Source organism: Nipponia nippon, unplaced genomic scaffold (genome assembly GCF_047370975.1).
Source record: "Nipponia nippon isolate SJK-2023a ecotype South Korea unplaced genomic scaffold, ASM4737097v1 scaffold_8, whole genome shotgun sequence".
NCBI lineage: Eukaryota > Metazoa > Chordata > Aves > Pelecaniformes > Threskiornithidae > Nipponia > Nipponia nippon.
In genome coordinates this window covers 2731616-2747289 of record NW_028262402.1, presented here as the reverse complement: position 1 = coordinate 2747289, position 15674 = coordinate 2731616, and the positions used below count along the sequence as shown (strand labels likewise).

Sequence of the window (15674 nt, the reverse complement as noted above, 5' to 3'; positions counted from 1 at the left end):
AACATGAAAGTGTTAGAGTCAGTTGAGGCAGCTGGATGATGGAGTAGCGGCAAAGGAAATGTCTGAGCTAGTGAAACCTATACAGCAACATCCTTGCTATCCATTGCTTCTGTCTGCTGTTTTGGAGATCCACTACTGATATTTAACATCCTTTTGTTCTCATGGGATGAAGCATTCTCAGCAATGAAGCAGCTGAGCTTGATAGACAGGAAAGCAATTTTCCTTGGAAGAATAAAGGAATGCAGTGGAGTTACATGCAGGAATTTAAGTGATACCCACCATATAAATACAGAGTATGGGGTTTGTGGTGTAGCAGATGTAGGTGCTTTGCCTATGAGATTAAATGCCCCATTCTTACATCTTTAACCTTGATGAATGTGTTTGACCTTGATTCATCTGAGGAAGATGATGATGATGACGATGAAAATGTCATAATTCAGAAAGAAGCAAAAAAACCGCACACTGTAAAAGATCTATGTTGGACACAGTGTCTCATCAATGAAGTGGCTGTGATTTTCCAGAACAGTGATCTATGCTAAAAAGGCAGCTGCTGCCCTAGACAATGATCCTAAGTAAGCTCCTCTATCCTGCAAAGCACAGATCCTGCCCTGTGTATTCAAATGGTAGGTATTACTTCCATCTTTGCACATATTTCACCATTACCCCCTAATTATATTATTTTTATGGGAAAAATTACTTTCTGGATAGCAGGATATGGCTATACTGTTTGCCCATATAGTTATGTGATGTGCACCTTTATAATGGGATCCAGAGGTGAAATGCTCTGTATCTTCAGTCACGTCAGCTGGTTTAAGGACAAGATTTCTAATGCGCTATTGTATAGCATGCCACCCTTTAGTGTAAAGAACCTAGCTGTTCTCTGCCTGCATTGTAGAAAAAGGGCTGCATAAAAGCCTTGGTTGCAAATATATTTGAACAGTAAGGCCATTCATTAACAGATGCAAGACACGTTAGGCAGCCACACCCCTTTAACAAGTCCCCAAGAGAAAAGGAAAAATGACAACCAAAATAGAAGCCTGGCATATAAGATATTCTGCAGCCAGAATGTGGTACAGAAGTCCGACGATGATATTAACTTACTGGATTTGGGCTAGCAAAAGAAATGCAAGCTTTTGCACTACATATCAACAGTAAAGTGGCAAGAACCAGAAAGCAAGGTGAAAATATAGTATAATGGGTACTGCAGTAAATGTGTAATATATTGACTTACTATCTCCCAGTCTGGGTGAAGTACTGTTTCCTGGATATGTTAGCAGCTGCTGTGCAGGAGCTCAGGGCAGTGATACAGCTGGCATTGGAGTCACTGGGTGCTGGGGGAGCACTCATCATGCTTCCTGTTGCTGTCCGTACTATGCGATCTAAATGGGATGTGGGATGAGAAAAGGCACCTGAAGATTCATATTATTGCAAAGGTAGAGACTCCAGAGGCAGACAAATACAGGGAATTCTCCAAATCTTTGCCTCTTGGCTGGTCTTGTTAACACTTAAGGCGGAAAGTCATTGTTTGGAATAAGATTGATGCATAAAAAGTAGAAAAGTTCCAGAGGTGATTCATTGCCAGAGATCTTTTCCACTAATCCTCAGAATTTGATGCAAGTTTCGTTTCTCTGCTCTTGGGATGATTAGCCCTTGCTGCTACTTAGATGCTGAGGACAGAACCCAGGGAAGCAGAGCAAGCCCTGTGCCATATTTTAACAAGTCTATTTGAAGCTCCTAGAAGACTGTACAGTACAGGGATGTGGGAAGTGATTCTGACACCAGAGGGAACTCAGAGAAGAGCAACAATACAGTCAGATGAAAAAAAATCAGTGATCTCAATGTATGTTTTTTAATCTCTGTTGACCAGCTCAAGGTAACAAAATGGATTTCAAAACAAATTTAATGACTTACATATCATTTCACCATCTCCAGTTAAAACCCAGATTTGGCCAATTAGTCTCAGCATTGCTGAAACCTCTCAAATCTCCCTGGTACCAGTATCCGATAAAGTGTTGCTGAGGAAGTTCAGCATCTCACTTTGCATCAGGACTGCCATGTTCCCACACCATAGTATTATCCATATGCAGTTCAAAATTGCATTGACGTTTGGGGTCTTTCTACAGCATTCCACCCAGAAATATATTAGAGATCCCTGAGATAGCTTTGAGAATAAGAGTGTGTGTGTGTATGTGTGTATATATATATATATGGTGCAATGCACCAAAAAAGGAGTAATCTTGAAAAAATAAAGCTAACTTTTCCACAGTACTGGCTATATACCCTGCGTACAGCACTGCTGATGTGTTTCCATTTAGATAACTGTACATTTCAGGCTACTATGGGTATCTCTGGACAGCTCTGTCCAGAGGAGGCATACTGTGTGTTTCCAAATCTCATCATATTATCAGTCCTCATTACTCTTAAGTTGTTAATTATTGCTCCTAGGTCTTAAACAATATTGTTGCTTTGCAGGCTTCTCTCCAAGAAAACGATGTCTTTCATCTTGGATTTTTCAAATTAATTTTTATTGTGTTATTTTTTGATCATGCTTCTAATTTCCTTCAGTCTCTTTCTATTGTTTCTCCTCCCATGTGATGTTTATGACCTCTTCTAATTCACTATCAGCTGAAAATTTGCTCATGTTCCTTTTTGCTATATTGAAAGACATTTTTCCTTTCCTTAAGTGTTCCATTTCTGTTTTCACAAATCTGGATTGAAATTCAGTTTGGTTTCTGTACTCAAATTAATTTCTAAGACAACATCTATTCTTTACAGCAATGAGGATATCAAAACTACACAGAAATCAATTTTCAAGTCCAAGGCTGAAAGTATCTCTACTATATATTAACTCAAGAATGTCTTGACACTTCTACTAGCAACACAATGACATAACACAGATAAAGCAGACATCTTTCTAGCAATTCCTCACAGAGACAGAAAGTGAGAGAGTGTACATCAGCACAGACCTATCAACTTCAGCAGATTTCTATAGATTTACCCTTTCTGAGGGTCTAGGCATTGTTTTCCTTCTGAATGCTAAAACAATGAACAGCAAAGTAAATAATCTATACCTATGTTAAGTGCAGCATAGTAAAGCATATAATAACATCCGATTATATTCTTAACATGTTTAATTAGAATCAATTAAATCATATTTTATATCCAGAAGGTAAAATGAACACAACTCTGGCCACAATGAATCACTTTTTGCAGCAAGTCTGTCACAGATATCATACACTGAAATTAAGATATCATTATATCCCTCATTATATTTGTGCAAATCCAGGGCAACTTAGTGAGACCAATTATAGAGAATGATACATCCACTGAAGCAACTGTAATTTATTTTGTCCAAGTCCAGAGGTTATCTGTTTATTTTGGGATAGGCCTGTCTTTTTTAATTGATGAATCACCATAAAAAAGAAGGAAACTGTTTAAAATAACTTCAACATCTAAAGTTTCAGTAAACAAAAATACCAGTGATCAGCTCACAGAGGTTACAGGGATGAAACTTTGCATATGTCTTTCACAAACTGGCTCACCTTTTGTAAGACCTTTAAAACATGAAGATGTACTTATGATTGAGATTATTTCTCAAAATTATTAAGGAAACTGATCATAGTATCAAAATGACAAGTTACTAACCTTGTTTGATGCAGGTGAAGTCTATAATCCAGCTTTCATCCCAAAACATCTTTTGTTTCTGATATTGAAACCACTACAAAAATAAATTAAATTCATTCCTGATGTAGCCCTACTGAGTTTGAAGGAATTAAAGCAGAGATTATTTTTTTCAAATATGAAAGTTTATAAGTATCCAGATCAATACTTCCTATGCACTGCATTTACATCTCAGCCTGGGTATAAGATGAGTGGTTTATATGACCTCGTGTAATGGAAATGTCCCGTGCTATGTAAGTGCAAGACAAGAACACACTATATCCCAGCCCCAAGATATAAGCAAAACATCTTATATCCTGTAATAGAATTAGCCCCCAATCCACAAATTAGGTCATATTTTGTGAAATACTCTAGCGTAAAGAATATTACATAGGGATTCTGTGGCTACTTTGTACAGAAGGCATCGATCTAAAAGCTGATTTTTCTGTAAAGCTGACATGCAAAACTAACATAGAAAGTATACACACATGCTTTCAAAAGAGGAGCAGCAGATTAAATTATACAGCTGTTATAGCTGCAGTCAATGCCAAAACATCAAACCAAAGCAGCATTTTACCATCATTATACCATTTTCTATAGTGTGGAATTTAATTTTAGGAATTATGCATTCATTGAAACAGGTAACAAAAGCCCAGATAATACACAAGGAACATGGTGTGGAGATTGTGTCGATATTTTGGTAGAAATTTATGACAAATATAGAGCTCACTGAATCAAAATTAAGTCATCCCATTTATTTTAAAAGGTTTCTGAGAAAAGACATCTATATTTTATCTTGCAAAGCTGTGACTGAACAAAGATGTATTAGCTAGAAGTGACCACTAGGCTTGCTACAGACACTGATATGAAAGGAATCCTCTCCTCTACCTGAATGATTAAAGAAGGCATTAGTTTCCCAGGTGGTCCTTTTTACATGATATTAATTACTGAATTGGATAAAAGGATCTTTCCTGTCTTGTTTACTTATCACCTAAATAAAACATAAAAAAAAGGAGATGCTACTGCAGAAGTTAGCAGGAATAAGTGTACTGAAATGCAAGAAGAGAAAAATAAACCTCAAAACCTACAGAAAAATAGCAGGAAAAAATAGGTAAATTTTGCTACAAGACCTTTAGATAAACCTAAGCAAGGCCAAGAAACTCCATTGCTCTTTCTAAAATGCAAATTGTTTAAAACTGTCTGAACTTCTCCTCTGTCCAATTACACATTTCTATCAGTTCATATGGTTTTACAGGACAGTTACCATAAACACATTGTCACAACTGCCCTGTGAATTATAAATGCTCAAACAGTTTCCAACAGTCTTTCCGTCCTAACTCACAAAGCCCCACAGAGAGGCACAGAATAGAGAAAAAAACTTATTGTGATTCAGGCTTCCTGTAGTATCTTATTTGGTGGGCCATCAGCCTTCTCCTGCTCATTCCCTCTCAGTGCACTTGCTACCTCAGATGCTCACTGCAACTGCAGTACAAGATGGAAAGAAAAGGAATCCCTGAGGAAAGAGGAGCCTATCGATTTACAGGATTTATAGGCCAAACCCCAAATAAATTACCTTTCACATACATAATCAATTTAATGACTCTACAACTGCCATAATCACGTGCTAAATCCTTGTTATGAAATTCAGAAATGTATTTTTTTTCAAGATGCAGACACATAAGAAACGTAGATCCTCTTTCCCAGAAGTGCTGTGAAGTAATAAGTAATAGCATGCTGTCTCCTCTTTATATAGGCATTTTCAGTCAAAAGTATCCAAACCAACTTCTCCCATATTCACACACTCCTGTCTCATTCCCTTTTTGTTTCTCCTTCATGAGTCTGTTATAATAATTGATAACTATTATGAAAAATTAATCACTTTGAACTGAACCAAACTGGTTCAGTTACACTAAGAAAATGAACCTCTTTAAAAAAAAAAAAAAAGAAAAAAAAGAAAGATCCTTTTCTCATTATTTCTTTTAAGAATATCCCAAGTTGAATGTTTTCCATTGTGAGTTGTATTTGGACTCTGAGATTTAGTGGGCTTTGGTGGAGCTAATCCCTTTATGAATTTACCTAATTTGTTTTTTAATTAATTTATACTTCTGGCCTCCGTCGGGTTTTGAAGCAGTTCATTTCATAACGGAGTTTTATTCTGAGTGAAAAGTACTCTTACTTTACTGGCATCACTTAGTTCCCATGTTGTAAAAAACCTCTTCCTTTACCATTATATATCCATCCCCCTGTTACACTCATCTTCAGTCTTCACTCTTACAGGATGACAATTCCTAGCCCAATGAGCCTCCCCTCATAAAGAAGCCAAAAATGTTGTTTCCTTCTGCTTTCTTCTGTAGCACACAGGTTTGGGATGCAGAAGAAAATCTATGCCTCTATTAAAAGAGAGCTCTGCTCTAACTAACCAAATAATGGAAGTAAGAGAAAGGAAATAGAAGAGGAGAAAAAGGATACTTACCACGACTGTCAAAATGAAGCCAGTGCAGACTAAACATATTGGTAAGGCAATTGCTATCCTAGAACTGGCAGATAGTGGGCATTCCCCACAATCTGCTGGACAGACAAAGCAGCCTTCTTCTTCCTCACAAAAGCCATCTCCACAGACTGATTAGAAAAGGAAACATGTATCAGAATATTTTAAGGCAGTTTCATCAATCCACGTGGTTGTGTTCAGATTTAAACATATGGTTCTTGAGCTGGGAAACCTCAGAGTACCAGAAAGAATAAATTTTGAAGAATCCAGAGATAGCACCCCAGCAGCTGAAAGAATAATCTGAATTTTTTAAGTGATATGGGATCTCTTTGATCAGATTAAATTGTTAATGCCATCAGAGCCTTTGACATGTTTTGTCTACAAATCACTTCATCACTACTCTATTTCTCAGTGTCCATCTGTTTTTTCTGAGACTTAAAGTTCCTTAAGACAGGCATTGTCTTTTGTATTCTTTGTACTTAATCCAGCCCTTGAGATCTTCAGAAGCCCGTGACCCAGCAGCAGCAGAAGACACTGGGTACTGCAGAATGAAACCGTACAACAATACTTCAAGGACTGAAGTATTGTTTTTTATTTTTCTTTTTCTCCAAGGTCTTATGAAAATTATCAGCAGTATCAGATGTGATTTAAAACAAAAGCCCTAAGGGACAAAACTCCTTCTCCCATGTCCTGAATGGTGTTTCAATTTTACCTCTATGACTAAACTAATATCATGCTGCACTTCAGCCTTCTGAGACGAGCTGAAGGTATTATTCTGTTGCTATGTAATATATTTTTTTAAAAAGCCTCAACAAAACAAAATCCACTGCTCAGTGATAATTCTGCCTCAGTCCATTTAATTCCGGTATAATACCAGGATAATCACAGAAGTCACTTTCTGCCTCAGGGGTAGAGCTGCATTTTAAAAATTTCTCTTCTGACAAAGTTTCCTGGAAAACTCAGCTGCAGCTGTCTTAAAATGAATAGCAAATTCATAGCAAATATAGCTAAATACTTCCATCTACATTGGAGTTGCTTCAGTTCTTTTTGTTTTCCATAACATTGGGAAATATATTCTCAAACTTCCAGAAGAGTAGCTAACGAGTACTGTGATGACATTCCTATTTTACCCAACATTTTTCTTCAGGTTGTGTGTTTAATTTATTAAATAAAGTCCACTTTTTAAATTTTACATTGCTAGGACAATTCTTATGGTTATTTCTGCTTCCCCGCATACAGCTATACTAAAGTGAATGAAAGACTGATGCCTTTGGGAGCAATTGAATTTTAATGTGAACAAGGGAACCAAGATGGGTTTCTTACCTTTCCAACATGCGCAAGGCTAGTCTGCTCCCCTTCAGATGAAGACTGTCCAGATCCTCACAACATACTAGCTGGAAGAATATTTTCACATCCCCATCAACTAGAGACAAGCCTTGTAGCACCTGAAGCCATTGGTCGTGGTATTTGACTTTACCTATTTGACAAGAGTGGCTTCCTACTGTTCTAGATTCATACACAGGTTAGAAGCCTAAACACTTTTTCAGATGTTCAGTGCTATGCAAAGAAGAATTTTAGAAAGACTTTTGTGTATTTTCAATGGTAAGGGGCGGCGGAGGGGTAGGAGTCCCTTTTGCTCTTGGTAACCATGCATGAATGATAAAACCATTGAGACTGGCAGTCAATAAACAATTCCGTCACTTCTTCATTTTATATCATACCTACTGCAGGAAGGACTGTGGTTTTTGCTTCCAGAGCAACTTGCATTCTCCCAACTCTGATGTGTGCGATGAGAGAAGTCACACCCACGTGAACTAAAACAACCTGCCAAACAAGTGAACAAAGCAGCAAGCATCAAAATTTCACTTACATACAGTAGGCTATTATAACAACAATTGTCCAGTTGTGGTGTCTTGCAAAAGAATGCGTGCATTTTTTCAGAATCAGGAAGCACAGGTGTCCTTGACTGGGGAGGCAAACAGAAGCAGGATAGACAACTCCTGTGGGAAAGACAGGTCTGATTGCCCTCCTGGTGTGTATTCTTTTCACCAAGCAGGGCTATCAGCCTATGCATTCTGCCATGTTTGCTTCCCTGTTACTTCTGCTGGGTAGAAGCCCCCTAATGACCATATTAACCTGCAACACACTCCAGTCAGTAGTGCAATATATTGTTAGTGTAGGCTTCAAATGGACAGATTAGGCTGTCTTCCTTCCCATCCCCATTACTTCTACTAATTACCTAAGGAGTAGTAGTGTGAAAAGCTGTTACTTCCAAGTCAAGTCAGTTTGGAATTGATATTACTCAGCCATATGCATACACACATAACACTGACAAATAAATGAGATGGGGAACATGTACATGAACTGCACTAAACTACTAGCAAGTAAGCTCTGAAAAGAGCAAGCCAGGTGAAATCCTGTATGCAATAAATATACCTTACCTTGGCAGTCCAGTTTCTTTGGCTCATTTTGCCAGCTGTAGACAAAGTGTGAGTAAATATCTGGCCATCATCTGGGATCCATGGACCGCATATTCCTCCTCTACCCTTTATCAGACATATTGGTTATGTCAGTAAACCACGACAATGAAAAATCCTAGCTCGTCCTCTTTTACTTTCTTAACATGACTTGTGTTCTTTAACAGCAAATAAAGTGATATTTTACAACCAAATCTATTAAAATGCCAAAGCACAAGCAACACTGTTCTGTGATAAAAGATAAGAGAGAAGCAATGGTGCCTATAGTGAGTAAAATCTTACAAATATTGTTACATTTTAAAATAAATGAGCCAAAACGTGGTCCCAAATTTTAACTGCAGTAACTTTATGAAGCTAATACAGTTTTTCAGGATTTGCTGTATTAGAACCAGAACCAGAATTATATCCCACTTTTTATATTTTTCTAAAGGAGTTTTATTGCAGTTTAACTTTTGATACAACAGCTTTTTTTTTTTTTTTTTCTTTAACGAGGAAGAAAGGCATCTTTTCTGTGCCTGTTTGCAGAGCATTTCTCAGTAAAGCTGTTAAAAAGTAAACCTCCCAGGAACTGCAACCACAGAGGATTATTTTGGTTGCCTAAAGATCTTGCTTTTTTTTGTTTGTTTGAAAGGATTAAGTCTGTCTGCTAACTCCAGATATTTCTTCAGGTATTTCTTTCAATGCACTGTAAGACATAGACCAAATCAAAAGAAATGGAGTTCATTTTAATGAAGACAGAATGTTTTAAAAGTCATGAAAATACAAAAAAAAACCAAAACCCAACAAAGCCTCCTCTCGAATAATAGAAAAAGCTTGTTTTGAAGTGTATGTTCAATCTTATGCAATGATACTCAAGGCCTTCTTGCTGTATGACAGCCAACCTGCTTAGACGACTTCTAAGCAGGAACTGAAATATTTACAGTATTACAAGGAAGACGGATGATGCATGTTGGCTACATGCTTTCACCTTTTCCACACCTTAATTCCAAGCAGAACTAATTGTGAAAGTAAGAAATAATGGAGAGGTCACCGCAGTGGTGGGATGTTGAAGTTCTTTAGTATGGTTCTAGACAAAAGTTTTGATGTGACGGTTCCAGCAGGGATTCCTCTTTTAAATCAAAGTCCTTGTATCAGCTAAGGCCCCCAAGGAGTCATTAATACAATAGCTCCTTAAGAAGGGACTGCCAAGAAGTAAGCTACAGCTCTTGTGAAGACATTAAGCCTTCACACAGAAGGGTACATGAAATAGCAGCAAGACGTGTAGACTAGGTTTTCTATAACACCATCTTTGATCACGAAGAATCAGATTGCCAAAAGGGAGATCAACTAGATAGACTGGGCAACTGCATGAAGGTTATTATGCAGGGTAAGGCCTACCTCACAGACAAAGAAAAGGAAAAAAAAGGTGTCCCAAACTGTACTGGTAGAGTCAGAACTTTAAATATTCATTCAAAGAGGGACAGGCTCTTATAATGAGCCAAGAAGACAAGTTAAGAATGGATCCTGTTTACATTGTGTGAACAAATTTTTTTATCCTGTATTTGGATTCCTTTTTTTGATCTGATCTAATACAGAAAAATCATTCCATACTGGCCTCAGTTCTAGAGGTCATAGCCAGTGACACTCATCTCACTCAACTTCAGTAATTCAAGCAAATTGTTCAGAGTCCCTCCATAAGCTGCAGAGACAGTAACATCTCCAACTGACAATTTGCCCTGCTTGCTTTAGAATGAAATGATCTGTTTTTCTTTCTCTATTGACTTTACAGAGACCTTAGTCAAGTAATCTCAAAGAGATGAAACTGGCCCCACTAAACATAATGAGAGATTCTGAATACTGCCTTGTCCAAAAATCCAGCCATTTGCTTTGCAGCCTCAGCATCTATTGCAAAAAATTCTAAAACTGACAGACATCCCCACAGTGGTTTTAGTGAACTATAGATTTGGTCTAATTGTAATTACAGAAAGACTTTACTGGTTATTGCAATGATGTCTTATCCAGTAGCAAGAACAGGGCACATTATGCTGCACCATTATACTAACCATGAAGGCCAAAGGACAGGAGTGAATGTTGGCATGGTAGACACAGCAGTTCTCCCCATTTGCATCTTTCCAGCTGGCAGGACATTCATGCTTCTCACAGAATTCCTTTGCAGCAGTAGCATTGCTAGCCAAGCATCAGAGAGAAAAATAAACTTTCATATTCATTCCTCATTCCCCAAAATTTCAGCAAGCACATGAGAGCGTATTCTTTATCCCACACAGAAAAATAAACAGCAAAAACATATGCAGTGAAATAAACACTGTTACACCATTTCTTCCTCTTTTGTTTTGCTTCTGGTTGAAGTGCTCCTAGAGCAATGAAGATTGCTGTCAATTGGACCACTGTTTACTGTGATGCAGTAGGGACTTCTGGCAGGTACTATGCCACAAGCAGGTACTAACCTCCGCTTCTCTCCCCAGACTGACTTCATGACCAGATGGGATTACTTGGCACCACTACATCTGGCACAGAAGAAGATGCCATTACTCTGCTTCTACTATCAGAATATGTGTCCCTGGCTACTTTCATTCTCAGTGTTTTCAGTTATGTACCTTCATCTATGCATGTGATTCATACATACCATTCAGCTCCAGTCCTTGCTCCACAACCTAAACAGCCAAGGAAAATAACTATATTGGACAATAATATCAGATACAATTCGACAAACCAAAAATTTAGAGCAAAAAGTGGACTTTATGAATAGACTGTTCTGCAAAACAAGGTGGGTGTTTTGAGAGTTTATCCCTGAAAGATGAATGTAGTTACCTGGAAATGTGTGATGCAACACTTTTTCCCACTGTTTCCTCAGTTACACTTTCAGTTATTATCACCCTAATAAATTTGGCTTTACAATAAAATAATTTTCTGCAAACATGGTTTACTCAGCAGACATAGCCAGACTTAGTTGTAGGGTTTAGTTTAAATGTTATGCCTTTCTGAAGGATCTCTATAAAGCAATGCCAGAACACCAGGATTGACTTATTTTTCAGACTGTTTTTAAAGAAAGAACTAGCCAGTAATGAGTAGATTTAAGACAGAAGACTGTATTATAAAAAATAAACACAAACATAGGGGATCAGGTTGACATAGATTGTATTCATGGCCAGGTTTAAAAAGGCATAGGCATACTTGAAACCCAAGATAAGCAAATTTGCCAATCCGCAAGACATCTAAACAGATAAAATATTAAAATCTATTGGCCTTTGAGCCCATGCTGGGAGTTAAAAAAATACTTAAGCAAGTTGGTGCCTAATTCCATCACGTATTTGTCTTTATGGCTGCTTTTAAAAATTTTTCCTGTATTCTGTATTTTTTATTCAATATCTTCATCATGGCTTCACCCAATTATGCTGATGCCCATATGTTGACTTGCCAGCCTCACCCATATTTGAGTCAGCCACTGTAAGCTTAAGAGTCAAACAGATAGTTTTCTAGGTAAAATGAGGTGCAAATTTGATCCCTTTGAAAAACTGCAGCATAGATTTCTCTATTTTTAAATATTTGCCATCTGTCTCTATGTGCAAGATATGTATCAGTACACAAAGAGCAGAATTTTCCAAATTCCTTACTGATTTAAGGGAGTGGGTCTCCCTGGAAAGACTAGAAAAACAGATGCATTTCCAAGCAGTGAAAAATCTGCTTTATGGTTAAGTTCTTGGAACTATTACTAGCCATATATTTCAGAATATATGGTAAACAAATTTTGCAAAACTGTGTAACCATAGTACACAGATGATCAAAATACAATATCCACTTCTTGTCATTGCAAATGGATTATAGGTCATCTTTCAACATGAAAAAAATCTCTGGATAACAGCTTTTACAATCTGAACTTTGCAATTTGAACACTCAGACTGGCAGAGAAAAAATGTGAGGTTTTCCGTAAGCATCTCTTACACTAACCAAGTACAGCACAGAAAGTGAGGAAATAGAGCTGCAGCTGGAGAACTGCTGTGTACAGACAAAAGTGTAAAATCAGGCTGTATTAGCCTTTTAGTGATCTGGGGTTGTACACATAAACATTCTGTATTTAACCTCTGTTGTCTACAGTTACCAACACAGTATCTGAGCTGATATATAAGCTTTTGGACTGATTTCAATCCCACAGAAATCAATAGAAGTTCATCACTGAATTCAGTGGATTCAGGGTTGGGCCAGCCTCTTTTTCATATCCATGTTGTGCACTTCAAACTCACTTACGATTAAAATAAGTATAAGACACAGTTAGTTTGGGACTCATGCTTAAACTTCAGTTGTAAATTCTTTGTGTAGAGAAGGCAAGAACAAGATATTCAGAGTTGCACTGAGACAGTAATGCAGATACAGGATGACGTGCCCTATCCTCGGCTATGCAGGCAAGCATGCCGTGATGGCTGTTCTGAGAGCAAAGCCATTGCAGAGGAGAAAATACCAGGGCAAACAGACCTGTAAGAGACCTCAAGAGATGCAAGGAATTAGCAAGGAATCCCAGAGTATGTGTTCCAATTATGTTACTGAAAATGTACACACAGCATCTCCATATACTCATGACCATGAAAGCATTTTTATAGGAGGTAATACCTGTGAGAAAGGATTCCATTTTGCACTGCATATTGATAAAAGCTGTCTGAAGCAAAGACTGCATAGGTCACATTGAAGAATTCCCCACTCACAGCCTTTTCTGGAGGCCTTTGCACCCATGCCATCTCCAGGCCTAGAAACAACACAATCATGGGCCAACATATTTACTGTACTTTTCTACTTTACAAATGCATACAAATGTAAAACTTTCTCTGGAGTTATTTTCATCTGTTGTTCCTATTGCTTTTTATGAGCCCAAAACAGTCATCCATTTTAGTGGCTGTATAGGTAAACACAAATGCACATTAATTGAACAATTCTGAAACCTACTTAGAAAAGATCAAGAAACTGGAGAAATATGACAAAAATCTGGTCATCTTATCTAAAATAACTTTGCTCCCAGTATAATGCAGTGTTGCTTGTCCTGGTATATTTGCTTTCCTCTTTGATCAGGCAATAAACATTGCTTTTCATTCTTGGCTGCTTTCACTGAGGCACACCTCATTATGGAAGAACAGACAACTCTAGCACACATGAAATTCAGTCAAAACCCTTAACCTCATGAGACGTAAATTATATATACTAATAATTCTATATTTAAGAAAGCATTCTCATTTTATAAAACCATATCACATTTAGAACAGGGGACAGTGGAAGGAGTGCTACTCAGACAACTGTCATTTTCCATTTCCACACACTTACTGGGAAAGATGATTTGTCTGAGTCATCTCTCTTGTCCCTGGCACACCTTATTACCTGCTCTGAGCCTGGGAATGAAGTGAGTTAAGAGGTGGTAGAAGTTATTAATCCATATTCTTAAACAATACTATCAAAATCTTCCTACTCCATTCACCTACCTCTTTCCAGATTGTAGGATGAAGGTTTTAATTCACACCACATCAAATTATTTACATCATGCAAATGTGTAGCTCTCAGTTTGTCAGGAAGTTTTAAATCCCTTCTGCAGAGGATGGGTAAACCTGCCCTTCAAGAAATCCTCACTTTTGTTGTTGTTGTTCAGTTATAAACTCTTTCATTACTCTGGAGTTGTTTTTACAAGTGCATTCTTCACTTGCACTGTTAGTGAAGCTGCTATTTTTTCCCCTAAACAAAATTCCCTTTCAGATATAAAGAAGCAAATTATAAAATAACCTCTTGATTTCACACCTCCCTTGAAAAGTAAACACTCATTATAAATGCTAACACTATGAGAGAAACTACAACACAAAGATTTACAAAAAAATGCTAGTGTGATTTGCACTAAAAGGTAAGAGAGAGCTGAGCTTCAGAGGATGTGTGAGAATGAAGGCAAAAGGTCAGCATAAATTTAAGTTAAATTACTTTCCACTTCCCTTTAAAGGTCTCACAAAGATAAACAAATCTCTTCTTTCAACCATAGATACTCCCACATCTAAATGCTTTGAAGATCTTTTGTTAAATCCACAGTAATGAGGCTACAGTATATGGCTCTTGCTTTGCTTTTAGCAATGCCCAGAAGATGACAAGAAAGAATCACAGAGAAAGGCGGGATAGAGCTTGGAGTTCATTCTAAAACTGGTTGTAAATGGCAAATGTTAATTAAGCAACCTACTCATATTAGTTTCCCTTGTACTCAGTTCACATTTTGATTATTAGTAAGAATAACTTTGAACAAGTCATCTGTTCTGATGAATAGTTGTTTCAATGTTAAAGCAATAGTAAATTCATACAGAGATAAAAGTCTCAGTTGACAATCATCTGGATAGTCTCTGAATTTCACTGTTCCAACAGAACTGTTTGGAAAATATTTAACCATAATATTGAGCTCAGAGTGTAACCCAGCAGTATATTTCCTGGAGTGTTTTATCAGTATTAGTTTCTCAGGTGTTCTTCTTTTTTTTCTAAAAAACCTATTGAAACACATTGTCTCCAGTCTTGTCTTTTACAACATGAACAAAAGTGTTCGTTTACGTCAGTTATTTATCAGTTACAGAGTCACAAAATCCCAGAATAGTTGAAACTAGAAAGCACCTCTGGAAATCATTTGGTCCAATCCTGTGTTGCTCAAGGCAGGGTCACCTAAAGCAGGTTGCTCTAGATTTTGTCTAGTTGGGTTTTGAAAATCTCCAAGGATGGAAAAACCACAACCTTTCTGGGCAACCTGTTCTACTGTTTGATCACCCTTAGAGTATAAAATATTTTTCTTACATTTAAATTGAATTTCCCATATTTCAGTTGCTCTTAATTATTTTTTAATCTGAAACAATCGATTTCCAACATAAAAAATTATTCTATTTTTTGTTGTCTCATCATGTAAATTCATTTTTGAAACTGACTGGAAGAAATGGTTAAAGATCTCAGATTTTTTTTAAGTACTCATGGAACACAACTTTGAGCAAGGTGGAGAAGCATGAGGTGTAGAATCAGTGATTTTGCTTACTGGCTGGAGGGTTTAAACACAGTCCACT

The 15674-nt window shown here is 37.3% G+C and overlaps 1 protein-coding gene across 1 annotated transcript in view; it reads right to left on the bottom strand.

Annotated features, from left to right (window-relative positions):
* The window catches only part of LOC104019848 (atrial natriuretic peptide receptor 1), a 35219-nt gene that overhangs the window by 17957 nt on the left and 1588 nt on the right, over window positions 1-15674 (bottom strand). Inside the window, exons 3-9 of the mRNA XM_087742133.1 lie at window positions 13228-13360; window positions 10668-10791; window positions 8590-8694; window positions 7870-7972; window positions 6134-6279; window positions 3646-3718; window positions 1232-1379 (exon numbers count right to left, since the gene is read on the bottom strand). Of these exons, the coding sequence (XP_087598259.1) occupies window positions 1232-1379; window positions 3646-3718; window positions 6134-6279; window positions 7870-7972; window positions 8590-8694; window positions 10668-10791; window positions 13228-13360 (832 nt within the window). The remainder of the gene's footprint in view (window positions 1-1231; window positions 1380-3645; window positions 3719-6133; window positions 6280-7869; window positions 7973-8589; window positions 8695-10667; window positions 10792-13227; window positions 13361-15674) is intronic.